This window comes from Anguilla rostrata, chromosome 1 (assembly GCF_018555375.3).
Source record: "Anguilla rostrata isolate EN2019 chromosome 1, ASM1855537v3, whole genome shotgun sequence".
Lineage (NCBI taxonomy): Eukaryota > Metazoa > Chordata > Actinopteri > Anguilliformes > Anguillidae > Anguilla > Anguilla rostrata.
Genome location: NC_057933.1, coordinates 71,587,177 through 71,614,424, shown reverse-complemented (window position 1 = coordinate 71,614,424; position 27,248 = coordinate 71,587,177). Strand labels below are relative to the sequence as shown.

The window sequence follows — 27,248 nt, the reverse complement described above, 5'->3', positions numbered from 1 at the left end:
GCGCGAGAGAAAAGGAGCTGGACGGCGGAATTTGAGCGCGGGGGGTACACGGCCATGCCAGAGGAGAAACTGGCCTATACTGACTTCTTTCAGCAGACAGACAGGCAATTGCGATAATTGAAGAAAATTACAGGGTGGGAGGAGAGAGCAGTGTAATTTAGCCAAGCAGATAACTTATCAGCACAAACGCTGCAAAATAAGCTACGGCGGTCGAGGTTTTTAACCGCTCGTGCTGGACACTGCAATATATTTTAACTAACAGTTTTCAGGATATGCGTTAACGTAACGACACTCCATCTCAACTCAATAATAAGCAAAGAAAAGTAAACAGTCGAAAACATTTCTATTCGGCTCGTTACCTGTCGCTGAAAGGTTCGCTTTAACTGAGAGAATATATTCTGGACTACGACGTCAGTAGCAGAGGGGCGGAGCATCGACAATGGCTTGCGGGTGAGTGTATCATTTGTGCTGGCTGATTGCTTTGGGAGTTTGATAGATCTCAAGGTCTGCTAGTTCCTCACTCTTTATTTACTAACTGCCAGTCTCCGGATGCCGTTTCGACTAGCTTCTGTCCGCTGATTTTGCACGCTGTATTTACAGTCTCAGTTAGCGAAAAATAATTTGTTATTCAAATCTCTGGCTGTACATGATCTAATTTGAATGTGTATCTTTCCTTTTTCGTAGTACTCAGTGTGAATGCCTGTGTTTCTGTTGCTCGTGGATATCATGCATGTTTTTTATGGGAGGGGGAATTTGCATCTAACGCTCAGCACGCACACCCTTTTTCCACTGATACCAATATTTAGCGCATACTTGCAGGAGGAGGCATCTATTTTTCCTAATAATTTAAACTCCACTGGCAGTAATAGTGGTAAAGTTAAAGAACTACATGTCCCCTTGCATTGCTGCTGAGTTGCAGCAGTGCAAGTTGGGAGGAGTAGTCATGGTCTGTAAATGTCAAGGCCATGTAGAATTTCATAATGGGAAATGAAGAAGAGGTTTAACAATTCTTAGACTTAAACTCAAAAAAAAAAAAAAAAGTGACCGTGTTTATGGTTGTATTTTTTTTCTATCAAATTTTCTTTGTTTATTTTTTTTAAAACCACTCCAGGTAAATCACCCTTTAGTACATGCACAGGGTAATATGCAGAGATAAGTAGTGGGGGAAGGGGAGCTCAGTAAATAAGGAAGTTGAGTGTTCAGCTGAACTTTGTGCATGGGATTGAATCAGGGAGCGCAGTTGCACTTGTTGGGTGAGTCGCAGGTTGATTAGGATGGTTTGGGTTGGTGGGGGGGAGGGGGGTGGATTCTGTGGGAGGGCAATGAAGGTACAAGCTCTGTGGACAGATGAGGTCACTTGGCTGAGTAGATGCAGATGAGCAGATGAGATGTTTTGCAGTATTCCAGTAGCTGAACTTGACCTGTGAGCCCAGAGAGGTCTAGTATTGCAACATAATCAAATTATTAAACATCATTTGCCCTTCCTCCTGATTGCCAATGCAGGTGTTGCATTTCCTCTTCCCCTCTGGGATATTGGTACTGTACACTGAATCATGCTGAGTGTTGTTATGTGGTTTGCTATATATTACGATGACGAGGTATTGTTAAAGTTATATTTACCAGGCATGGTTTGAGGAGCAGGGAAGTGAGATATTTCTAGAAAGGGGGTTCCCTTTTGAGATAGTGAAAGAAATGAGAGCTAATGAGAGAGAGAGAAAAGTCCTACATTTTAGAGAACTGTAAATGATTTCTTCTTTTACATGGATTTTAGGAGAAGCTTCTTTTTTTTGGGGGGGGGGGGTTCTTTGTCAGCCATTTTGTTTCATTTGTTCCTGTCTGTCTTGCTTTCACTGTTTTGTGAAAGAAGCCACAAAAAGGAAGGAAGGAGTGTGTGTGTGCGTGTGCGAGAGAGAGAGAGAGCGACAGAGAGAATGAAAGAGCAAGAGATATAGGGGGAGGAACAGAGTACAGGGGGATGACCTATAAAGTTTGACAGAGAGTGTCACTTGTTTTCAGGAGCTGAAGGCAAGTAAGGCTGTTTACATTTCTGCTTGTTCTGAGAGCTCGATAGGGAGTTTGAGTAAGAGGGCAGGTGACGGGGTAGGGTAGTAGAAAATAAATAAATAAATGTAGAATGACGGAGGGCAAATGAGGGTGTGGAGGGCAGTGAGAGTGGATGGTGAGGAATCGACACAGGAGGTTCAGAATGATGGCAATGCTGATGTGCGAAGAAGGGCAAGGTCGCCATAGAGACAAGGAGAAAGAGAGGCAAAAAACAGAGAGAATGAGAGGATCGGAGTAATATTATGAAGGAAAGATATGGAATACAACGAGTGTAGATTAGTCGTAGGTATGGTTTTTTACAAGATATACTAAAGTGTGCCTGGTTTAACACTAGTGCTAGTTAACACTTTATAATGTGCTAGATTATTAAGAAGTCATACTTGTTTATCCACAAACATTTTTGATTTACCTCCATGTGTATATTTTTGTATTTTATTCTTTATTAATTTTTATTATTTTTTTTTGTGAAGAGCAAGTGAAGGAGAAAGATGGTTCGGTGAGTTAATACATGTTTGACACTTCATCTGATAAATACGCTTCAGTTTTTGTGGAACATGTGATGCATTCAGCATTTGTCTAACCCTCGTCTTCGTTCAGCTTCTTTCATTTCTTCTTTCATTGTGTTTTTATGTCCCCTTTTCCTTTCCTTTCAAAATAGTTTTAGATGCTTGTGAAACCGTGCTAACCATAACTGCATCCGTTCATTTCCTCTATTTCTTCATAGAGCTCTAGTGCCACAGTTACATTGGGTGTTGTAGTCCTTTGGGTCTGAAGGCCTTATAGCCTTACAGCAGTTTGCAATGAAGGAGAATCGATGTCATTGAAATTAATTTGCTTCAGAGAACTGTGTGTCATGACATTTTCTAATGTTCTAATGTTTCTGAATGAAACAATGTTTGTGTTTCTAATCAAAAAATAAACGAGTAGGCTAATATACAAAAAAAGTAATTTAAGCATGGCTCAGAAGTACGTTAGTGGCATCTATGCTAAACCCTTACTTTAGCAATTAATAAAAACACAAAAAAATGTATGTATTACTGAAATACCAACATTTATCAGTTTAGTTTTATTTGACGGGTAGTCTGTTGGGGTTGGATGGAGTATTCCAAACTTTGGGTTATTTCTGATGCTCTCCATCTTTTTGCTTTGGGTTTGAGTAATGATGAAAAACACTTTGGCGATACACTGAGCCCGTCGGTGTGAACGTTCAAACTTAACTTTCAGTGTAAGCCCCATGCTAACTCAGAATAGCTATCGCTACATGCATTCAGTAAACGATTCGCCAGCCGGGATCCGCAGGGCTGGCATGATTCGGTGCGGTTGGTCAGAGCCCTTTTTTTAAAAACAGGGTTGGTGTCGTTAAGGACCGGGGGGCCTCGCGCGGGACAGAGGCGCTCTTTTTGAGACGCGGAGGCCCTCTGCCCCGTATGGCCGAGGGGGGCCACGCAGGTTTTTTACGGGGGGGGGGCGCGGGTCCGTGGTCATCGCACCCCGTTCCACGTGCGCCCGTGCTTTTTTCGGCAGGTGGTTCCATAGAGACCTGTCGGGCCTGGACGCCGAGTCCATGCTGAAGGCGCGGGGGGTCCACGGCAGCTTCCTGGCCCGGCCCAGCAAGAAGAACCAGGGCGACTTCTCCCTCTCCGTCAGGTCAGACGCTCGACGTGGCCCCACGTCTCCGCGCGCTCTCCTCCGTCCAGCTCCCTTCCTCATTGGCAGGATGTACCAGAGTCGTTTTGCCAAATGAACTCTGCGGAATATAAATAGTTGCGGAAAAAAATATCTACTGTGGTCTATATAGAATACAAGCATGCTTACAGGTGTATGCCAAGAGAAAGCAATATTTATTTATTCGGAGGAGGAACATAACTGACTATGTTAAGATATTGGCAGTGCAAAAAGTTTCAGCGTTCCTGTAATTCATATCCTTGCTTCCCGCTCTCTGTACCTGTCTAGTTGGATCTGCTTTCATAATGAAGCATTATAGTCCTCAGTCCGCAATCGTAACTGGGACACGTTTTCCCTACCATGTCACAGTGGTATGAGAAACATGTATATTTGTTCGCCCCACCAATTGACCAAAAGCACGCTAGTTCACAGTCACTAGTAAGTCTCCTCATTTTAATCATGTCTACCACCTTCAGGACTACAGTCTTCTGTGCAGTCTGTAGCTGTTGTCCGCTAGACTGGCACCAGTGAGTTGGTATGGCATGTGAAAGCGCTGGGGTGCTGTGCCGTCGAATCTGCTCGGCTGCCGCGTACAGCACACGCCACATGAATTCGTTGCTGGGCGTCGTCTGACGGCGGGCCTGTGTCTCGCAGAGTGGGGGACATGGTGACCCACATCCGCATACAGAACACGGGGGACTACTACGACCTGTACGGGGGGGAGAAGTTCGCCACCCTGTCGGAGCTGGTGGAGTACTACACCGTGGAGCACGGCACCCTGCAGGACAGGGACGGCACCCTCATCGAGCTCAAGTACCCCTTCAACTGCTCCGACCCCACCAATGAGAGGTGATGTACAAGAACCCCGTTCAGTGTGTGTGTGTGTGTGTGTGTGTGTACATGCATGTGTTCTTGGGGTGATGACAGCTTTAGTAAATTTTGAAAAAGACTTGTTGGTTAACAAAATGTTTCAGATCTTTGTGTCGTTTATGAATTGTTGACGCGAATGCTGATTGATGCTGACCGATAATGAGGTTCAGGTTACTGTTTTGAAGTATATATTCCACCTGTGATCACACCCCTTGCTTAAGGCATTGACGTGAAGTGTGTTCATGTTAAAGGGAGAGACTTGTGCTTTTTTCTATAAAAAGAAAGGAAATTTACTTTCTTTACTAATCTGTATATAGCAGCGTGTTTTTGCGCTATGTGAGCTTTGTGTAACAGGCTCTTTAGTCTGACTCATCTGAATTAGTTCACCCATTGCAGAGGTGCATAGTTACTCCGTTCTTCTGTGTGTAACGGTCTGGGGCATGCATTGCACTGCGTATGCCCGATATCCTTACAGATATCTCTTTTACATTAATATAACAGAGGGTAAAATCATATCTACACTGTTGTGATTCGGAGAAACAAGACAATGTGTGTTCTCTCTTATTGTGTAATGTGGAACACAGTGTTACACTTTGCAACTGCTGTACACAAACGCAGCTGAAATACATTTTTAGGTTCCTGGTCTTTCAGTGGCCTCATTCGGAAGCCTGTAATTCATTTTAAATCAGTTGATTTGGTTGAACACAAATAGGTTATTGGCTGTTATTTGAGAGGTAATTAATTAGGTGAAGACAAATCCAGCTGAAACCCACCTGCTTGTTAACTTAGAGGCTCAGACAGAAATTTGAATGGATTATGCCGGAACATCAAAAGCCTTTCCCAGAACATTGTATTTCATAAGATCATATTCAATCCATGATTTATGAACTGCACTTTCTTGGCAAACACACCTAGCATTATTTCATTTTCTCTTTGTGTTACTGATTAATTGTGCAGAAATTTTTTAAATCAAGAAATCTGAGACATGAATGTTGAAATGAAGAGAAAAACTGTGTTTTTGATTTCTCAATGAATTTTGAATATTGAAAATAATCAAGAGATTCTTTTTTCCTTACACTGGCAACGGAAATTTCTGAATCCAATAATCACTGATGACACATATTTTGTATTATAGGTAAATAGGCACTGCTAATACTACTGAATAATACACATATATACAGTGCCACCCTCCAAAAGTATAGGAACGGAGTGAAATTTGTTATTTTTGCTATATAATTAAGGCATTTGTGACATCAAAAGATGAATATGACACAAAAGCGCAATCAGCTTTTATTTTGTCGTATTTGCATGTACATGTACCTTCATGTTACATGTACCTCCATCCAGCACTTATTGTGCCTTGTATTATTGTCTTGATGTTGTAGTTTGTAATGCCTCCTAGTTCGACTTGGCATAGGTTAGGTCAGAGTAATGTTCACTGTGTGAACTGGACTTTAATGTGTTCATAGCTATGAATAACTGTACAAAATGAGTATTGTATATCTTATCGGACCTGTGTTTGTAGTTGGTCCAATGACCTTTGGTATGTATTTATTGTATGTCGCTTTGGATAAAAGCGTCTGCCAAATAAATGTATGTATGATTTACCATTTCGCAGAAACAGCTATTCAGCTGTGAAACAGATGAACTTTAAAGTAAATCAAATTTTTAAAAGTTGAGTATTTCTTTTATAGCCCTTAAATGCAATAACTGCATCATGTCTATGACCTGTTGACAACACCAGACATTTGGTATGTTTTTGAAAATGCTTCTAGGCCTTCACTGCAGCTGCTTTCAGTTGATCTTTGTTTCACAGTTCCTGTCTTCAGTCTCCTTTTCACCAAGTCAAATGCATGCCTGATTGACTTTAAATCAGATGACTTACTTAGCCCACAACCTTCCACTTTTTCCCGTTGACAAACGCTTTGATTGCATAGGCAGTGGGTTTCCAGTCATTGTCTTGCTGCAGGATGAAGCAATGGCTGATGAGGTTGGAGGAATTTTTGTATAGACATAGCCGGACAAAATCTGTCTGTACACCTCCAAATTCATCCTACTGCTGCCATCCTCCATTACATCATCAGTAAAGACAAGTGAGCCGGTTCCAGAAGCACCCATTCATGGCAAACCCATGACACCACCTCCTCCATATTTCACATATGAGGGCAGTGTTTTCGTTCATAAGCTGTTCTCCATCATTTCTCCACACTTTCGGCATTCCTTCACTTTGGTAAAGGTTTATTTTTGTCTCATCTGCACTTAAAACTTTGTTCCTGAACTCGTACGGTTTATCTCTGTATTTTTGGCAAGTTCTAATCTGGCCTTTTAGTTCTTGCTGCTGATGAGAGGTTTGCATAATTCTGCTCTTGAGGTCTTCCGCATACGGTGGCTTGTGATATTATCTCCCCTGACCTGGAGACATGATGCATGATGGTGATGTGATTGGCCTTTGTTTTATGGTTTTTCACAGCTCCTAGGATTTTTATATCATCGACTGCTGTGGTCTTTCTTGGTAGACCTGTATGGTGTTTATTTCTGGGTCCACCAGTTGTTTCTTTCTTTTGCAAGACTTTTGTACGTGATATACCCAGTTTTCCTTCTTAATGGATTCTTCTGTTCTCTCAGTTTACAGATTAGTTGTTTTTGAGGTGTAGTTACTCCTCTAGTCTTCATGATAGTTTATGCCTCTGACTCCAAATGCAGATGAAAACAAAGGCTAAATCCAAGACTAGACACTCATTGTTCTTTTATGTGAAAACAAGCCATACAAAAGGAAAAAAACAGCTGTTTCTATTATATGGTAAAACATATATGCGTGTAAATACCTATGGAATAAAAGCTGATTGTCTGTGCTTTTGTCCCATATTCATCTTTTGTCTGAAATCTAAATGCCTTTAGTATATAGCAAAAATAACAAATTTCACCCAACCATTACTGTACCATGCTTTTGGAGGTCACTGTATGTATTGTTTTTGCATCAGAAACCAATGCGCATCAATTAGTGAATCTCAATGCCCACTTGGACGTGATTAGAAATAGCAACATAATGCTTGAGGCACTGCATCGAGATTTGATTATTATTATTATCATTGTTATTATTATGAATATTATGGGGAAAAAAATAATAATAACAATAGTTTTTGTAAATAATGGATTTTATTGAGAAAGGGAACTGGAAAGTGTAGTATGGATTACAACATAAAAATGTATCTGTCGATTTTGAAGAATGAATTGAGTACTGGGATGATTACGGGCAGCTTTTATGAGGTTACTTTTTGATTTTGTTATCTTACCACCATGTTGTCTTTTGCACTGAAAATGCAGAACCCTTGTCACAACGTATCTATGACAGCTATGAACAATGGAATGCAATGACTGCATTTTACATGACATTTAGGCAAATGTCAAATGTCTATATTCCTGTTTTCTGACGGGTGTTTTGCCATGTAAAACTTTTTTGGCCTTGTTGCTAAGTGTTCCTCGTGACCTCAGATTGCCTGCCCTTTACAGTCTCCTGTTGACATAATTGCAGTATGTAACCGTCTGCTTTCTGAGGTAAACTTATGGGCAGACGTGAATAATGCCGTTGTCAGGCGCGCTTAGAGAAAAGCTGCTCGCACCGCCTGAACTGCGGGCACCCGCCCCTCACCTGGAAGTCAGTCCTGGGGGGTGACGTTTACGTGACTGCGGTGTGAGAAAGAAGCGCCGCGACTATTACACGTTTGCAAGCGAGAGCAAAACCTGAATGCCAGCGCTCGACTCGATTTTCCATCACGCGGAATAACGAAATCCGCGGTCTACGCGAGGTAGGCATGCGAGAAATCGGGTATGCCCAGGCCGCAATGAATTATCGAGAATGCGAATATTATGCTTTTGTAGATGTTCAGAGGGTTTTTACAAATCCATCACAATGAGTAATGTTATATTCGAGGGAACAACTGGAACAGATGTAACTAAGAACCTGTGAGTACAGCAATCAAATTATCCTAGTTGGGGACTGGGACACCGAACAGGGGAAAGCTTTCAAAGAATCTTAAAATATAGGATTTCCTGGGGTGGCCTGCTGTGGTGGGGTGCAATGTGAGATATTTGCATGGGGCCCAAAATCCCTGGTGGCAGCCCCTGGCTGTTTTTGTGCTTTCCTTTTTATGCACCCTGGTTGAGGTCCGAGGTTGCGCCAGAACGTTCTTAAACCCTGCGGCACCCGAATGAAATTAATTAAATTAAAAATAGGCTTCATGTGTTCATTCCCCTGTAGTGATGAATACATTCAACCCAGTGGACACGCAGTTGTAAATGAAATTATTTTCTTTATATACACAGTAAACTGAACATGGTTTCATGACAGCATCATGAGTATATAGAGTACAGAATCGCATAATTCAACTTAAATGTGAGCTGTGCCCTGTCATTTCTGTCACATTTATTTCTCCCTTTTCCCCCTCGTCCCTCCCCCTTTCTCTTTTAGTTCTGTGACTTCCCTTTATCGCTGCGGTTGGAAACTTTAATTTTGACACATGAGAAAAAAAAACTGACCAGTCCCTCCTTCCTTTGTACTAATCCCTCCCCTTGTCTTTCAGCGCGGTCTTCCTCATCCTGCAGTTACTCTTTTTCCACTGTCTGTCATTCTCAATGATTGTTACATCAGTATTGCGATGTTCAGTTAAGGACGTTCTTACATTACATTGCTGGCATTTAGCAGACGCTCTTATCCAGAGCGACTCATGTAACTTTTTACTTTCAAACCATATTTGTGATTTTACACATTAAAGTATTCATCAGGTTATTCATGATCAGAAGGACTGGCAGGGTTGAGCCTTTTTTTAAATTAGCTTTTTGTGAGGGGAACCAAGTGTGTAACTGAAGTGTGGTGGGTTGTGGTGTAGTGGTTTGAGAACTGGACTCAGTGCAGAGGTGGAGAAGCCTTGTAGAAAAATCCAGCTTTCTGAATGGGCAAAGTATATAAAACTATAATCAAGTAAGTCTCCTGTGGAATCATAGCATATATTACTGCAATATAAAAGGGACAGAGTGCAGAAAAACTGAACTGACTGAAGTACACAATAAGAAAAAAAAAATTTTCTGCCTGTTGACAGGTGCAGTTAAAGAGCTTTCAACATCCCATAAATATTTGGCAACATTCTACGGGGGAAAGCATTCAGTATTTTGTCTTTTAGTAATTCCATATTGTGAAAGACGCACAATTTCCACAATGTCTTTCTCCGCTGCCATGTCATTCAGTTATTCTGTTTTAACTGCTGTTTTAGTGTATTTGTCATCGTACAGGTGCTTATTTTCTGAAGGGATGTGCGGTACAATAATTTCCAGAGAGCCGTCAAATAAATAAAAAATTCCAATTAAGCAAAACAAAAAGAATTCTGCACACACAAACGGTTGCTGAAACCACTGACAAAAAAGGAACTGTCATACGTAATGGAGGACAGAAAGGCCAAACAAACACATTTGGCATTTAGATTACCTTCCTTTTAAAAACCTTTTTTGTGCTTTTTCGATCATGTTCTTCTCGATGTTTTAAAATCAGAATTAAGTTTCGCATTAAACCAAAAAAAATTTTTAAGGAATATATTGGTTCATATACATATATGTTCGTTAAAAAATTTCCAGGTTTTTTTTTTTTTTTTGTAAAAAATATATGTGTGTATTTGCATTTTGAAATCAAGCTTAATGGCTAGAAAAAGTCAGAAAATGGCCACATAAGGCAACAGAAACTGAGGGACAAGAGAAGAAAAAAAGAAAAGAGATTATGGGGGGTGTGCTAAAAATACGCTCATCTCGAGTCTCGAAATCTTGACATCAGAATTTTCCGACCGCAACTCAGGAAGTTCAGATGAAGAAATAGAGAACTGAACCTAAATTTACACAGCACTCTGTATGGGCATGCACAAAACTACGCACTCACAGTGTACTCGGTCTACAGGTGTGTTTACGTACATTTATAGCCTATATAGAAAGCAATAAACAAATAATGTGTTTATTTATTGCGCCGGCCAGGCCGCAGGCTTCTAACCCTACGTGTTTGCCTGCTCGTTTCTTTATGCCTGTGTCCCAGACACACGGCCCTACGCCTCTGTCTGCAAGGTGCGTTTCAGAGCTAGCTAACAGAAATAGTATTTCAAAAGCCCCTTTATCTTTAACTAATACTTTTGAGCTAGAATCTAGTATCTGTTGTATTGAGACTGTGTCTGTTCCACGCATCTATGCCAAACGTAAAGCTAACCGTGATATTGATGTGGATAACATCATTGTCATAAAAACACGGCACGTTGCTACTAACCATAGTGAACCATCCTTAAAAAGTAGACTGTTAAATGTTAGATCACTCGCTCCAAAATCAGATCTTGTCAACAAATTGATAATAGACCATAATCTCAATGTAATATGTCTGACTGAAACTTGGCTGATGAATATGTTGCAATTAATAAAGCGTCTCCTATGGGTTTTATAGGTACTCCGGTGTCACGTCCATCAGGCAGAGGGGGAGGCGTTGCAGCTTTTTATCAGTCCTTATTGAATCTAGCGCCTAAGCATGGATATATGTTCTCCTCTTTTGAAATTCTTATTACTAACTGTGTACAGCCCAATCTAGCTAATAAAAGTGCTAGTGGGCAGCCCTTTTTTCTTGCGTCTGTTTACAGGCCACCTGGGCCTTATTCTGTTTTTTTAAGGGAATTTGCTGAGTTTTTATCACACCTTGCAATTTCAGCAGATAAGGTCATAATTGTTGGTGATTTCAACATACATGTGGATAAAAACGGTGACCCCCTAGGAACAGCTTTTGCCTCTATTATTGATTCTATTGGTTTTGTACAGAATGTTTGTGAGCCTACTCACTACCGTGGCTATACCTTAGACTTAGTTCTGTATTAGTGTGGTAAATCTTACCGTCGCACCTCATAACCCTATACTATCAGATCATTTCCTCATTACGTTTAATATTAAGGCATCCAATCCACCTGTATCAGAGCCTAGACATTACTACAGCCGATCAGTAAACCCTGAGGTTATTCCAAAGTTTATAAATATGCTTCCGGAGTCATTCCTCTCCACTGAAGAAAAGGCTGATGAAAATGCTGATGAAGCTGCACTGGACCAATTGACTAACCAGCTAACCTTTACCCTCAGGAACACTCTTGATGTTGTTGCGCCCCTTAAAAGAAGAAACCCTAGTCAGAAAAACCACACTCCGTGGTACAACGATACCACCCAGGCCCTGAAGCAGTCTACTAGAAAATTAGAGCGAAAATGGCAGTCAACAAAGCTAGAAGTATTTCATCTTGCATGGAAAAACTTCTTTCTTCATTATAAGCAAGCTCTTGCTTCTGCCTTTTTCTCAAAACTAATTGAACAGAACAGACATAACCCAAAATTTCTATTTAGTACTGTGGATAAATTAACTAAAAAACAATCAGAGTTTTCAACTTATCCCTCCAATATTAGCAGCAATGACTTTATGAACTTTCTCGATCAGAAAATTGAGGCTATTCCTGTTCATGTTAATAAACAGCCCTGCGCCTGGTTACAACAGGAAGATTTACAGACAGCGATACTAAACTATTTTACGCCCATCAGCATGGTTGAGTTATCCAAACTAGTTATGTCCTCAAAACCGACAACCTGTCTACTCGATCCCATTCCTTCAAATTGGGTTAAAGAACTATTTCCGGTACTAGGCCAGTATATACTAAAAATCATTAATACATCCCTAGTTACAGGACACGTACCTGAGTCACTAAAAGTGGCAGTTATTAAGCCATTATTGAAGAAACCAAACCTAGAACCTAAAATGGAAAATTATAGACCTATTTCAAACCTTCCATTTCTATCAAAATTATTGGAGAAAACTGTTGCTAAGCAACTAAGTGCATACCTTAGCTTTAACTGTATCTTTGAAGTATTCCAATCAGGGTTTAGACCCCGCCCCCACAGCACAGAAACCGCATTTATCAAGGTTACAAATGATTTACTACTGTCAGCCGACCTTAACTCTGTGTCAGTTCTTGTACTCCTCGACCTGAGTGCAGCTTTTGACACAATTGATCATGGAATACTACTGGATAGACTCCAGGCCTGTGTTGGAATTCATGGACAGGCACTCGCATGGTTTGGATCATATCTATGTGACAGGAAACAGTTTGTCAAATTAAAAGAGTCCAGCTCCTCAATAATGAAATACGGTATTCCACAAGGATCAGTACTAGGACCAGTACTCTTCTCGCTATATATGCTACCACTTGGCAATATTATCCGGGCACATGGCGTAGAGTTTCACTGTTATGCAGACGATATACTCTATATTTATATTTCAATGAAACCTGGCGATGCACTGCCGCTTTCACGGTTAGAGGCCTGTATTGTAGATATCACGGTTTGGATGCTTTCAAATTTTCTGCTCCTAAATTCAGATAAGACTGAAATGTTGGTTTTAGGTCCCAAAATATTAAGGGAGAAATTGCCTACTCTCACCTTAAACTGTGATGGTTGTTTGGCTGAACCTAATATGGTCGTTAAAGACCTTGGTGTCACCATTGATCCAGATCTGTCTTTTGACACCCATATAAAAAACAGAATATCCAGAATTGCCTTCTTTCAGCTACGCAGCATAGCTAAAATTATATATTTCCTGTCAGTTGGGGATGCTGAAAAATTGATCCATGCGTTTGTTACGTCAAGGTTAGATTACTGTAATGCCCTGCTATCTGGCTGCCCTAATAACTCGTTAAAGAGTCTCCAGCTTGTGCAGAATGCAGATTCTCGTATCCTGACCAGAACTAAGAAGTATGGGCACATTACACCAGTGCTAGCGTCGCTTCACTGGCTACCCATTAAGCATAGGATAGATTTCAAGGTTTTGCTCCTGACTTTTAAAGCTCTGCATGGACGTGCACCTGTGTACACTAACCTGCTCCTACCTTATAAGCCCACAAGGTCACTTCGATCCCAAGACACAGGCTACCTGGTAGTCCCAAGAATTTCAACCTAAAAGGTGGTAGGGCTTTCTCCTACAGGGCCCCACTACTGTGGAACCAGCTTCCAAAATTTATAAAGGAGTCAGACTCAGTCTCAATATTTAAATCTAGATTAGAAACGCACCTCTATGCTCAGGCTTATAATCAGTTATAGTCTGGAGACAGGTTGCGAGAAGCCTGTATACATAGAGCTTTGTAGGTGGCAATCATTTCCTTACTGTCACCTGTCAATTAGCTGTGACCCGACTTTACATGGGCTGGCTCTTGATAGGCGGGTATGGTTGTCCACCCCTCATGACTGCATGGGCTCTCCATCCCTGTCCTAGTAGCTATGCAGCCATATATTACTCCTGGCGGGGTCCCCCCAATACATACTTCTGCCACTTTACCCACTGTCTGCTATATTGCAAATTCCCTAATTGCCGTTTCTGCCCTCTTCGCCACGCTGCTGGTGGGGCTCTTGCCCCAACCTTCGAGAGTGCTTTGAGAGTTGTCTGGTCTCCCCCACCTCTGCAGTCCAGCCCCTCTTTCGTCATTGCCTCCACCCTGCCCACATCTGTCGCCACCTGCTGTTCCCCATCACCGCCACCCGGCCCCACCCATCATCTGAGCCACATCATAAACCTTATAAAACTGACTGACATGTTGGTTACCAGTCGGCACCCTGAGCCGACCAGAGGAGGATGGGTTTCCCCCTTGAGCCTGTTTCCTTCCAAGGTTTCTTCCCATCTGCCACAGGGAGTTTTTCCTTGCCACTGTTGCCTTAGGCTGGTTCACAATACGCTTTACAGACAACCCTGGTTTAGGCGTATTGTGACAATTGCTGTAAAATATGCTATACAAATAAAATTTGATTTGATTTGATAAATAAATAAATAAATAAATCTTCCAGTGATACGATTAATATAAATGTTTATGTTGACAAATTGTCTAATATCTCATTTCATCTTCGGAAAAATTTTTTAACGCAACATGCGACTTGGTGGTTTACTTGTTTGCAAATGTGCGTGCAGTTATGACGATTTTAACGTTTCTGCAACTTTCTGACACCGGGTACCAAAAAAATTTAAAAAATGCAAGTGCATACTAATTACCTTGAATCGTTATGCCGCGAACGGCTTGGTATGGAAGTCAACAGGCCGTGCAGGGCAGAGCCATGTGTCATGTGTAGGCTACCCATTGGCCGGCACATAATGCACGAGCGCAAACGCATTCCATCAGAGGCTGGCAAATCACACATACTGTACGAGCACTACTGTGTTCGGCGGTGAGTCACCGTGCGGCTCGTTCTGGCGCAACGGTAGGCGGAGAGAATCTTGCAGCGCGGAGATGGGAACCATCCAAGGGGTACGGCGCATTCGTAATGCGGTTCCCGTCAATGTGCCGCAGAGCGATTGCTTAATCGGTCGGTTTTTGCATAATTAGGGTTCCCTTTTAAAAATATGCATTGAGCTCGCTGCAGTTTGCTCATTGCAATGTAACCGAAAACGTGGGGCTGGATTTAGAGAAGCCCTCGGTCTAGTTCTTCAGATAATAAGGCGACGTTGTACGGACCCCGAGTCAGTGTTTGCATACTGCATAGAAACTGTGCTCTTATAGCCCTCTCTGTTCAACATTCACCCCTTCAGACTGCATCTATAGGCTCCCTCCACGTCAACCTTCTTGTCCAGCACTTTAGCTCTTACAGCACTTGTGTGTGGTCAGATTATTTCAGTATGTATGTGGTTATACGGTAATAATATTGACTGGTTGATTCCACTTCCTGCTCATCTGACTCTTGAAGTGTTACCTATCTACCATGGTTTTTAACTGCTGTTCTTTAACCTGTTTAAATGGGTTTATACACATTTTTTCATTTTGTTCTTTGAGTCCCACTGGAAACCAGCATCTGATAAATGAATGCCATTTGAGGTCGGACATAAAGCAACTGAGCATTTTGTCCTCACTTTGACGGTTGGTGTGTATTTGATTGTTTTAACTCTTTCACCAGGTGGTATCACGGTCACCTGTCTGGCACAAATGCTGAGAAGTTGCTATGGGAACGGAAAGAGCCCGGAACCTTCCTGGTGCGAGAGAGCCTCTCGAAACCTGGGGACTTTGTGCTGTCTGTCCTGACGGAGGATCCGTGCAAGGGACCAAGCAACAGCAAAAAGAGGGTCTCACATATCAAAATAATGTGCCAGGTGAGTGACTGAGTGACTGAGTGAGTGAGTGAGTGAGGAAAAAGGGAGAATGAGAGAGGGGGGAACACAAAATGACTATGCCTCTTATAAGTGCCCAGGACATGGTGCTGAGGGTTTGCGGTTTGCGTTTAATTTACTTTGCATTTTGTGCACATCCCTTGTTGTTTAGTGTCTTTTTGCTTCCTCAGTTCTACCTTCCGAATCTCCAGTCGTGCTTCATTCATGCTTGTAAAGTGATGAATCATATTGAGGGTGATTTTTAAAAAACCGTTACTTTATATCTGAGCATTGTGTTTACCTTCTGCGGAAATGGTGGGCCATATCTGTTTCTGGTTTATTACTTAATTAGCACTAACAGTTACTCCATCTGACATTTTAGCTGTGTCTCTTGATAAGTGCATGAATGACTGCTTAAGACTGATCTAATCTGTAAGTGAGCCAGTGTTGGTGTATACAGCCAAGTAGCTCATTTAGACAGGGTAACAGGTGGAAAGGCCACTCCAGGCCCCGAATTGCCCACCCCGTTTGATTTCAGGCACCTTGTGATAAGTTGAAATTTCAAGTTAAATCTGGGTCCTCTGACCCTGTTTAGGTGACTGAGCTGGAGCAGTTCTGCCATTACTACTAAATATACTGTAGACCAGGTATGCTGTACAGAGACACTTCAAGTTTGGCACCAGGCAAAAGCACATTATTTGACTGACTGATTTCCCCATCTCTTGCAAATGAGGGCAATACGGAAAAGCTAGTGATACCAAAAACAATAATAGTTCAGACATACAAAGACCTCACTTGTTCATTTATATGTCAAAATATTTTTTAAATACAGGTGAATAATTAGCATTAATGCATTTCAGCTACTTACCCTTAGGATCAAACTGTCAGAGCCTCATTCCAAGGAAGTAGTATGGATATGGAAAATGGAGAATATTAAATGTATTAAATAGTTGAATATATTAAATATTCAGTTCGGTTCAATTTTATTTGTGAAGCACATATACACTGTAACAGACACTTTTTAGTGCAAATACAAAAGAAAACTGAAAAAAAAACAGGCCCGAACCCACAAAAAGCAAGTGATTGAAAAATTTTTTAAACTCCTCAGTAGAAAATGAAAGAAAAACTCCCCAATGGGAAGAAATCCTGGGTGGAACCCAGCTATAGAAGGCGAGTCCATACTCCTAGCTAGTTAAGCTAGAATGAATGGTAACTTAAATAATATATTTCAACATATTAAATAGTGGGAATGTACTACTGGGAAAGTGCAGGTTTAAGTACCTTGCTCAAGGGTGCAACACCAGTGTCTATGCTGCATGAACATGATTCTATGCTGCCTGACTCCCTTAAACGTGATCACAGATGCCATAAAGGGTGCTTTTTGGGTATGAGGGTTTGATGATGGCTTAGGAGCTTTTGGAACCGCTTGGGGGGTTTAAAGAAGTGTGAGCTGGGGTCCAAAATGGCTCAGTCATTGCATTACATTACAAGCACTTGGCAGACGCTCTTACCCATAGGGGTGTACTTTAGTGGAGAACTTCAGTGTTACGTCAGTGACTTACCGTAAGAACAGACTTAGCCACACTGCTGGTTCAGGCCTCTGCTATACCGTGTAATTACTACTAGTCAATGTTGGTTCTTTGGGTTAAACGTTGTCTTGTCATTGTCCCAAAGACTGTCGTATCAGTGAAGGACAAGAGAAATTTGTCTCTCCTCTGATCTGTAAATCTGTATATGTAGTTCGCTCATGCTGACCATGATCCAAACTGATTGCTGCCTACAGTTGAAAAACCATTGACTGCTAAGCCTTACCCTACTGAATTACTTGATCTGTGTTAAATCTGGCTTTCAGTGCTGAAGTACAGATATGATGCAAGTGAAATGTAATGAGACATCTTGTCCTTCAAGTTAACTGCATTACTTCCGGCCAAGCGCAAATGATTGCGCAAGTGGAAAATATTTTGCGCACAAACACGCTGACATCCCGGGCTAAATTTGTTTGTCTTATCTTATTTTCTACTGATTAACTGGAACCCCAGATCCGGCTGATGGCACACCGCAAGCTTATGCAGATCAGCAGTCTGTGGCCTTTACACCTTGCTCAGATCGAAACTTCAACGGAGCAGATTTTTTTTTTAAGATGCTCGCTGTATGAATGAAGTTTCAGATGAAATCGCCGTCGTTTGACTGTTAGAGTGCACTGGCATGGCGACGGGTGGACCAGGGTGCGCCACGGGCCTCGAAACGACATCCTGGCCCACCCATTTATCTTAACTGAACCACCACACCCTGTTGTGAATGCCCACCTAGCTAGCTCTGACCCACCCATTTATCTTAGCTGAACCACCACACCCAGTTGTGAATGCCCACCTAGCTAGCTCTGGCCCACCCAGCGCTATGCAGGCCGAACTAATTTTTCTGACTGTGCTGCTGTTTTAAGGGAGTTCAGCGTTCAGTTGTTTTTTGTTTCGCTCATGCAACGTACACGGTGTAAGTTTGGTGCCGCTCCGCGCCAGCAGCTTTTCACTGTGTAAAATATCGTGCGGTGCCCATAAAAGAGACATTTTTGACCTTTCGGGCTAACTGTGCCAGACAGTACCAAGGATCAGCTATGCATTACCACTGCCGAACGTATTCATTTAATATGGTAAGCCACACTATGCTTTGGTTTGCATTGCTGCATTTTGTATAATAAATTGCTAGTTGTCACATTGAAACTACAGCCTGTGCATATTTTAATGTTCTGTACTGTGAATTATGCCTACAGTATAAGTATGTATGAATATACACTACATGGCCAAAAGTATGTGGACACCTGACATTGTAACCGAAAGGTCGCAGGTTCGATTCCCGGGTAAGGACACTGCTGTTGTACCCTTGAGCAAGGTACTTAACCTGCATTGCTTCAGTATAATATACGCTGTGATAAATGGATACATGAAAAGTGCTATGTAAAAGTGTGAAGTCGCTTGGATAAAGCGTTTTAAATGCCTGTAATGTAATGTAATGTAATGACATTCAACATCTCATCCAAAATTATGGGCATTAATATGGAGTTGGTCTACCCTTTGCTGCTATAACAACCTCCACTCTTCTGGAAAGGATTTATACTAGATGTTGGAGCATTGCTGCAGGAATTTTCTTCCATTCAGCCAGAAGAGTATTCGTGTGGTTGTGCACCGATTGGGCGATTAGGCCTGGCTTGCAGTTGCTTTCCAATTGATCCCGAAGGTGTTGGATGGGGTTCAGGTCGCGGCTGTGGTGCAGGCCAGTCAAGTTCTTCCAAACCATTCTCCAAACCATTTATATATGAACCAAGCTGTGTGCCTGGGGGAATTGTCATGCTGAAACAGGAAAGGGCCTTTCGCCAAACTGTTGGGGATGCACAGAATTCTATAGAATGTGATTGTATGCTGCAGCATTAATATTTGCCTTCACTGTAACTAAGGGACCTGGGCCAAACCACGAAAAAACAGCCCCATACCAACAGCGCGCAAATGCAAATACGAATTTAACTCCTAGCTGATCCACCTGATTAAATAATGGTGTCTATGCACGCTTGTGTGTGTGTGTGTGTTTTCAGGATGACAGATACACGGTGGGTGGGTCGGAGATGTTTGACACGCTGACTGACCTGGTGGAGCATTTCAAAAGGAAGGGCATCGAGGAACTGTCTGGGACGTGGGTGTACCTCAAACAGGTGAGTCAGTCAAGTGTCCTGATCCAAGACCTCATCATGGACTGAGCAGGCACTGTGTTAGCCGTTGGGGGGAAAAACGCAGCTACGGTCAGGTCCGTAAGTAATGACACAGACAATGACACAGTTTTCATCATCTTGGCTCTGTACGCCACCACAATGGATTTGAAATGAAACAATCAAGGTGTGATTTAAGTGTAGACTTTCAGCCTTAATTTAAGGGTTTTGTCAAAAATATTGTATGAACAGTGTAAGAATTACAACCATTTTTATACATAGCCCCCCCCCCTCCCAATTAGGGGCTTAAAAGTAATTGGACAAACTAACATAATCATTAATTAAATTGTCATTTTTAATACTTGGTTGCAAATCAAGTCAATGACTGCCTGAAGTCTTGAACCCATAGACATCACCAGACGCTGGGTTTCTTCCCTGGTGATGCTCTGCCAGGCCTCTACTGCAGCTGTCTTCAGTTCCTGTCTGTTCTTGGGGCGTTTTGCCTTCAGTTTTGCCTTCAGCAAGTGAAATGCATGCTCAATTGGATTCAGGTCAGGTGATTGACTTGGCCATTGCAGAACATTCCACTTCTTTGCTTTCGCAGTATGCTTCGGGTCATTGTCCATCTGCACTGTGAAGTGCCATCCAATGAGTTTTGAATCATTTGGCTGAATCTGAGCAGATAATATAGCCCTATACACTTCAGAATCCATCCTGCTGCTTTTGTCAGCAGTCACATGATCAATAAATACAAGGAAACCAGTTCCAGTGGCAGCCATACATGCCCACAACGTAACACTACCTCTACTATGCTTCACAGATGAGGTGGTATGCTTTGAATAATGAGCAGTTCTCTCTTCCATATCTTTCCATCATTTGGACAGTTAACTTGCCATCTCTATAGGATGTTGTTCCAGAACTGTACAGGCTAGATGTTTTTTTTGCAAACTCTAATTTGGTCTTCCTGTTTTTGAGGCTTACCAATGGTTTACATCTTGTGGTAAACCCTCTGTATTTACTCTGGTGACGTCTTCTCTTGATTGTTGACTTTGGCACAGATACACCTACCTCCTGGAGGGTGTTCTTGATCTGGCCAACTGTTGTGAAGGGGTTTTTCTTCACCAGGGAAAGCATTCTTCTGTCATCCACCACAGTTGTTTTCCGTGGTCTTCCAGGTCTTTTGGTGTTCCTGAGCTCACCAGTGCATTCTTTCTTTTTAGGAATGTACCAAATAGTTGATTTGGCCACACCTAATATTTTTGCTATCTCTCTGATGGTTTTTTTTTTTTTCAACTTAATGATGGCTTGCTTCACCAACAGTGACAGCTCTTTGGACTTCATATTAAGAGTTAACAGCAACAGATTCCAAATGCAAATGCCACACTTGTAAATGGTATAATGAGGGAATAACACACCTGGCCATGGACCAGCTGGGCAGCCAATTGTCCAATTACCTTTGGTCCCTTAAAAACGGGGGGAGGGGCACATATAAAAAGTGCTGTAATTCCTACTCCGTTCACCCGATTTGGATGTAAATACTTCAAATTAAAGCTGAAGGTCTGCACTTTGAGCTCATATTCATTATTTAATTTCAACTCCAATATGCTGTAGTAGACAGCTAAAATAACAATGACTTTGTCAATGTCCATATATTTATGGACCTGACTGTACGTTAACACAATCACTTTTTTGTGTCAGTACCAACATTTGTTTTTGACTTTTTTCTTTTTTATTTCAGTTTGTGTGTGTTTCTTCCATTTTTTCTCCCTTCATTTATTTTTACGACCTACGCACCTGCATAATACGTCACGAGGGCAAACTACTTTGGGGGGTTTAAACAAAAAGACTTGAGCACTAACAGTCACGCTCTGTTGGTGCTGTTCTGTGCTCATAAGGCTCGTACACCTTCCTGTGATATTTCCAGAGCTTGAAGATGTCTTGCCTTTCATTTCTACTTCACACATTTTTCATCACGTTCGTTTCTGTCAACCCCCTCCCCAAATCTTTTTTCCTCCCTTTCTCAGCCGTACTACTCAACCAGAGTTAACGCGGCAGACATCGACAACAGAGTGAAGATTCTGGGTCAGACTGTGGATGGAGAGGACGAAGGAGGAAGTGAGAAAAAGAGTAAAGCTGGCTTCTGGGAAGAGTTTGATGTAAGTTGGAGGGAGGAAGAGAAAGAAATGAACAGATTTGTGCAAGGCCCGAAGTAATATTCAAGTTTTGTTGCAAGGCCCGAAGTAATATTCAAGTTTTGTATTTGAGTACATTTGTAGCATACAAATATAGCACTATGCCTAGGGAGAATTGAGATAAAGACATTTTAATATTTCAGAATCCTGAATTTTCGAGACTGATTACAGATAATTCTAAATTTCTTTATAGCATTTCTTGTGGATATATAAAATATTTTAAAAAAAGAATTATACTGTATCTCAGTATTACTTATACATAGAGTAGGAGTGGTGGACAACACGTTTTGAGACACAAATTGAGAGTGAAATCTATTTAAACATGATGATAAGAACTAAACCAAGTTTATTTTCAGTACACCCCACCTAATTTCTATTCATGACTGTATAAAAGAGCAAAACAGCATAACTGCGCGTCAATCACATGTTCCTGTGCCAATGATAAGTGTTTTTGTTTTGCCCATGAAAGGTTGAAGGTTTGCGACCGTACCTCTGTTTCGCCTGCAGCGTGTGGAACAATTTGCCCTTCATTAAAAGGACGATAAAAAGATGATAGTGTTTACACCAAGTCTACTACGCTTTTGGCATGGTGAAAATCACCATGTTCTACAAGTTAAAAAATATATATATTTTGCATTGGATGCAGTCTCGTCTTTTCTTGCCCTGGTGACTGAAACTGGCTGTTCATATAATGGATTTTCGGATTTTAAATGGATATGTCATCATTTTTTAAGTTATGAAAGGAATTTTTTTGGGTTGCTTTTAACTGAAATTGGTGCCCACAGAATTTTTGGGATTTCAAACACAGCAGCCTTTATTAATTAGATTAATACTAATAATATTAGACTAATTATAGTCTCATATACAGTATATTACAAAAAAAAAGATGAATGTGTTTTCAAGGCCAACCTCCCTGCTACACAAGGCAGCCATTTTCTCCCCTTTGTAGCATGTGAAATGGGCCATGCCTCGAGGCAGATTTTAAGCCCACAGGCATCATTTTGAAAGGCAGTCGTTGGAAGTGGACATAAACCTGTCCTTCAGGTCCATCTTGTGGTTGAATTGTGTATTGCAAGTACTGAAATGTGCTGCCTTCCTGAATTGAGAATTCTCTGGTCCAGAATGAAGTCTCTCAAGCGAAATTAAAATCTGATTCTCTCTCTCTCTCATTTTCCATTTGCTCCATCCCCATTTTCTCCCCCCAGCACCTTCAGAAGCAGGAGGCGAAGCTGAAAAAGAGCCGAGAGGAAGGAATGAGACCAGAGAACAAGAGCAAAAATCGATACAAGAACATACTTCCCTGTGAGAGCCGTCAAGTCCCGTTCTCGTGATTGATTTCGTGTGCATCTGTCATTAAAAGAAACGTACATGTCACTGTTGCGCTGAGGTGGGCAAAGTGGGTTGTATCTGTTATTTTGTATTTCTCTGAACTGTTTTAATTAGCCGGCTTGTTTCTAAAAAGGACAGCTGAAGGCTGTTCTTGAGCCTCTGTAGGGAGCATTTTATTGTTATCTGATTTATGAGGGACTCAGCTTTAGCGTATATGACTAATTAGCTAATTGAGTGAGCCTACACACCATCCTGCCAGGATTTGCCCTCCACTGCTTAGTGTGTGTGTGTGTGTGTGTGTGTGTCCATGCATGTCCATACTCAGTCATGACTGTACAAAAGAGATGGCTTTCTCCACTCTTCAACTCATTGATTTCACTCCCTCTAACCACTTCTCCCCCTCTTTTTTCCCTCATTCACCTCTCCTTCTTCACCTTCTCCTCATCTTGTCCTGACCCCAGTTGACGAAACCAGGGTGGTACTGGAGTCTGGTGACCCATCTGTCATTGGCTCTGACTACATCAATGCCAACTACGTCAGAGTCAGTGCTCTCCATATTCCCTCAACTCATAATCCATCAATCATAACCAGTGCATTTGGAGTGATCATCCTCTATTGCTGTATTGTCATCAAATCTATCTTCACAGTAAAAAATATTTTTTAAAGGCAGTTGCTGTACTTTCAAAATAGTTCAGCTGTAAAATGTTCAATCCTATATGTACTGTTAGAATAAACACTATAGATGCCTAAGTGAATATATTCTGGGAAAAGAAAGGGTAGTACTGTAACATAATCTCATGAAAATGTCTTCATTGTCTCTCTATTTGTCCCACCTTCCCTCTTTTTCTCTGTGTAGAATAAATTGAGGGAACCTGAGGACCAGAAGGTCTACATTGCCACACAAGGTTGCCTTGCTACAACTGTAAACGATTTCTGGCAGATGGTGTGGCAGGAAAAGACAAGGGTTATTGTCATGACAACGAGGGAGGTGGAGAAGGGCCGGGTTAGTATTACATTCATTACATTCATTCATTTAGCAGACGCTTTTATCCAAAGCGACGTACAAAAAGTGCATTTTCATGATCGTAGACAACTGCTGAACACGGGTTCATAAGATGCAGGGGGATGTGATTGTTATTGAGTCATTGCATTGTTGACTAGATTACTAGCTTAATTATAGCCTAATTCTAATTTCAGTGATTTAGTCATGGTTCAGCAGTGATATAGGGCAATAGTTAAATCTTTGTCTCTCTAACGACCCACTTCTGCAGAACAAATGTGTGCCATATTGGGCTGAGGTTGAGGGGTCCAAGGAAGTTGGTCGGTATGTAGTCTGCTGTCGTCATGAGAAAGATGCCACAGACTATAAGATTCGGATTCTGGAACTCACACCCCTCGACCAGGTAGGCACTGATTACTATTATTTTCTATCAGACGCTGCCGTAATGTTGGTGAGACTTTGCAGCAGTGCTGCTACATTATATTGTAAGCCTGCCACTATCACCAGTTTCAGTGCTGTCATCTCAACACATAGCCAAAATGTTGGAGATTGTGTTGCACTGACTAACCTGTTTCCCATGCTGTTCTCAGTCGGAATCGCCTCGTGAGATCTGGCACTACCAGTACCTCAGCTGGCCTGACCATGGCGTGCCACAGGATGCTGGAGGTGTGTTGAGCTTCCTAACTCAGGTCAACAACAAACAGATGGAGTTCCCCGGTGCTGGGCCTATGGTCGTACATTGCAGGTAACCGCAAACTTCACCTTCCATTTCCAAGAATCCCACAAGGTTTACATTTACAGGGGAAAAAATAGGTAATTGTTTCATATACATGTCAATCTCTCTGTTATAACCCCCTTTAGTGCTGGAATAGGCCGGACTGGTACCATAGTGGTCATTGACATGCTGGTAGACACCATCGATACTAAAGGTGGGTTCCGTGGCAATGTTGTTGAAAATTTATCCAATGCATATAACTGAAAGCATATAATCTGAAATCAGGAAATGCTAAAATACTTGCGTAAAAATGTAGTAATTTGAGCACAGAATTATCACTAGCCAAGTTATTGCAGTATTACCTTTACAACCAAGCAGACTTATGCTGTCAGCTGATTAAATATTAATGCAGAAATTAAAAAAAAAAAATGGTAACATAAAAAAAAATTAAATAAAAAATGCACTTTCCGGTGTAGCACCTTAGGAACACGAATACATGCATCGGTCACTTGGGCGTGCTGAATATCCTCTGAGTGCGTTTAGTTGTCCTGAGGATGATGTCGGTTGCGGTTCTCGCAGGCCTGGACTGTGACATCGACGTCCAGAAGAGCATCCAGATGGTGAGGGAGCAGCGGTCCGGCATGGTGCAGACAGAGGCCCAGTACAAGTTCATCTACCTAGCCGTGTCTCAGTACATCGATGCCACCAAGACTAAGATGCAGGCCAGCGGGGTGAGTTGAACTAAGGAGCCAAGCAAAGACTGAAAAGTCACTCTTTTTCAAAGAAATACATTTTAAAGTCGTTGGTGGCTTATTTTTAGTTGTGTTTTGGCTGTGCTGTTTTAAACATCAGCAATGCCTATCTGGCAACTGTTGATACATAGAAAGAGCAAATGCCCAATATAAAGCCTTCATAAAACAGTATAATTTTTTTTTTTTAATGTTGAACAAATTAAGTCATTTTAACTCTGTGTATGCTCCTACCTCCACCATGTAGAGCACGGAAACGGAGTACGGAAACTTGTCCCTGCAGGCCAAGCCAAAAGCCACCCGGAAAGTTTCTAAGTAAGAGTTCATTTTTTATCTTCTGTCCAGCTCCGCAAACTGTTCGTTGACGGGTCAAAGTTCCCTCGGTCGCTGAGGTCTTATGCTTACATAAGGACTTTGGGAAGTCTACAAGGATTATTGTACAATCTTTCTGCATATAGAGGGTTTACATACCCACGTGTAAGTCTCAGAAGCAGGCCCAGTTCATAACTTTAGAGGCCCCCAGCCTCAACCACCACCCCCCCCCCCCCCACATGGTTATAAACTACATTCTATTAGGGCTTATGGCAGTTGGCTTTCATTCTACCAGGCACTGGTTTCCTAGTTACCTAAACGATTCCTGAGTTGAAACACATTTAACCCTTTTCATACACTAGAGAACCACTAAAGATTAACTAAAATTCTATTTATTTTTATTTATTTATTTATTTATTTATTTTTATTTATTTTTATTTATTTTTATTTATTTTTATTTTTCCATAGATTGCGTTGTTGCCGTTCTCGTTGTTAGTGTTATCAGTTTAACCACCAGGGTCCAGGTTGAACTATGCGGTTGTTCCCTGTACTTAGACCGGTACTTCTCTCTAGGGGTTTCGTCATACTTGTTCCTGGTTATGGTTATACACTTTGTTGTACGTCGCTCTGGATAAGAGCGTCTGCCAAATGCCTGTAATGTAATGTAATGTAAAGAAACATGTCTTTGTGAAACATCATTGAGGTCCTGGGGAGTGCATCCCTGCACTGGCTGTCAGTGAAATTTAGAATTTAAACCAAGGTTTTCCTTCCAGAATGGGCCATACACTCGTAGTTCAAGAAACGTCAGACTCCTGTCCTGTTCTCCTCTCTGGAATGTCGGTTTAAATGTTTAAGTAAAGTCATGTAACTCAACTTTGTTGTTTGCTATTTACGTAACTTTGTCTATGAAAGATGCTATGGAAATAGAATGTAACATAATCATTAGACGCTAGATGTACACATGCTGGACTGAAGTAACAAAACAGTCAAAAGGAATGTTTTTGATGCTCTGAAAAATGGCATTGATAGTAGTTCGGAATAAAGACATTTTAAGTCTTCGCTCTTTCCTTCAGGAATAAAGAAGAGGTATACGAGAACCTGGCAAAGGGGAAGAAAGACGTCAAGAAGCAAAAATCAGAGGAGAAGAAGAGTGGTTCTGTGCGAAAGAGATAATCCTGGAAAAATAAGATAACGGAGTCTATTGTATAACTATCATGAAGAGTGTGTTCTTGTGGTTTCGTTTTATTTCGGATGAGCTAAGCTTTACTTTTTAAAATTAATTAATTTCACTTTGTATTTAAAACTTTTTTTTCAATGTCCTTCCCAAATGGCTAATGTATATGGAATGGGATTTGGAGAAAACATGCACAATAAACTGCATACCTGCCAGCCTACTCTGCCATCACAGAAGAAGAGAAAAAAAATAATCAGTGCACAGCATTGTTTAGTGAGACACTGCTTGTGTTGTAAAGAATAAAGTAAGAAATATAA

General features: G+C 41.5%; 1 protein-coding gene across 4 annotated transcripts; it reads left to right on the top strand.

Moving 5' to 3' along the window:
- Positions 1 to 25: 25 nt before the first annotated feature.
- Positions 26 to 27,248, top strand: ptpn6 (protein tyrosine phosphatase non-receptor type 6). Of its 4 annotated transcripts, none has more exons than XM_064309746.1 (16): positions 1,901 to 2,025; positions 2,535 to 2,560; positions 3,589 to 3,711; positions 4,384 to 4,578; positions 15,577 to 15,769; positions 19,350 to 19,466; positions 21,485 to 21,616; positions 22,858 to 22,954; positions 23,443 to 23,522; positions 23,838 to 23,984; positions 24,253 to 24,384; positions 24,572 to 24,726; positions 24,843 to 24,910; positions 25,276 to 25,427; positions 25,693 to 25,760; positions 26,831 to 27,248. In XM_064309746.1, the coding sequence occupies exons 2-16, from the start codon at positions 2,553 to 2,555 to the stop codon at positions 26,928 to 26,930; spliced, it is 1,767 nt and encodes a 588-aa protein (XP_064165816.1). In that variant the 5' UTR covers positions 1,901 to 2,025; positions 2,535 to 2,552; the 3' UTR covers positions 26,931 to 27,248. The 4 variants fall into 4 exon arrangements, with proteins under 4 accessions (XP_064165798.1, XP_064165816.1, XP_064165807.1 ...); XM_064309737.1 differs by having other exon boundaries at positions 1,908 to 2,029; XM_064309754.1 differs by lacking the exon at positions 1,901 to 2,025 and adding an exon at positions 2,201 to 2,350.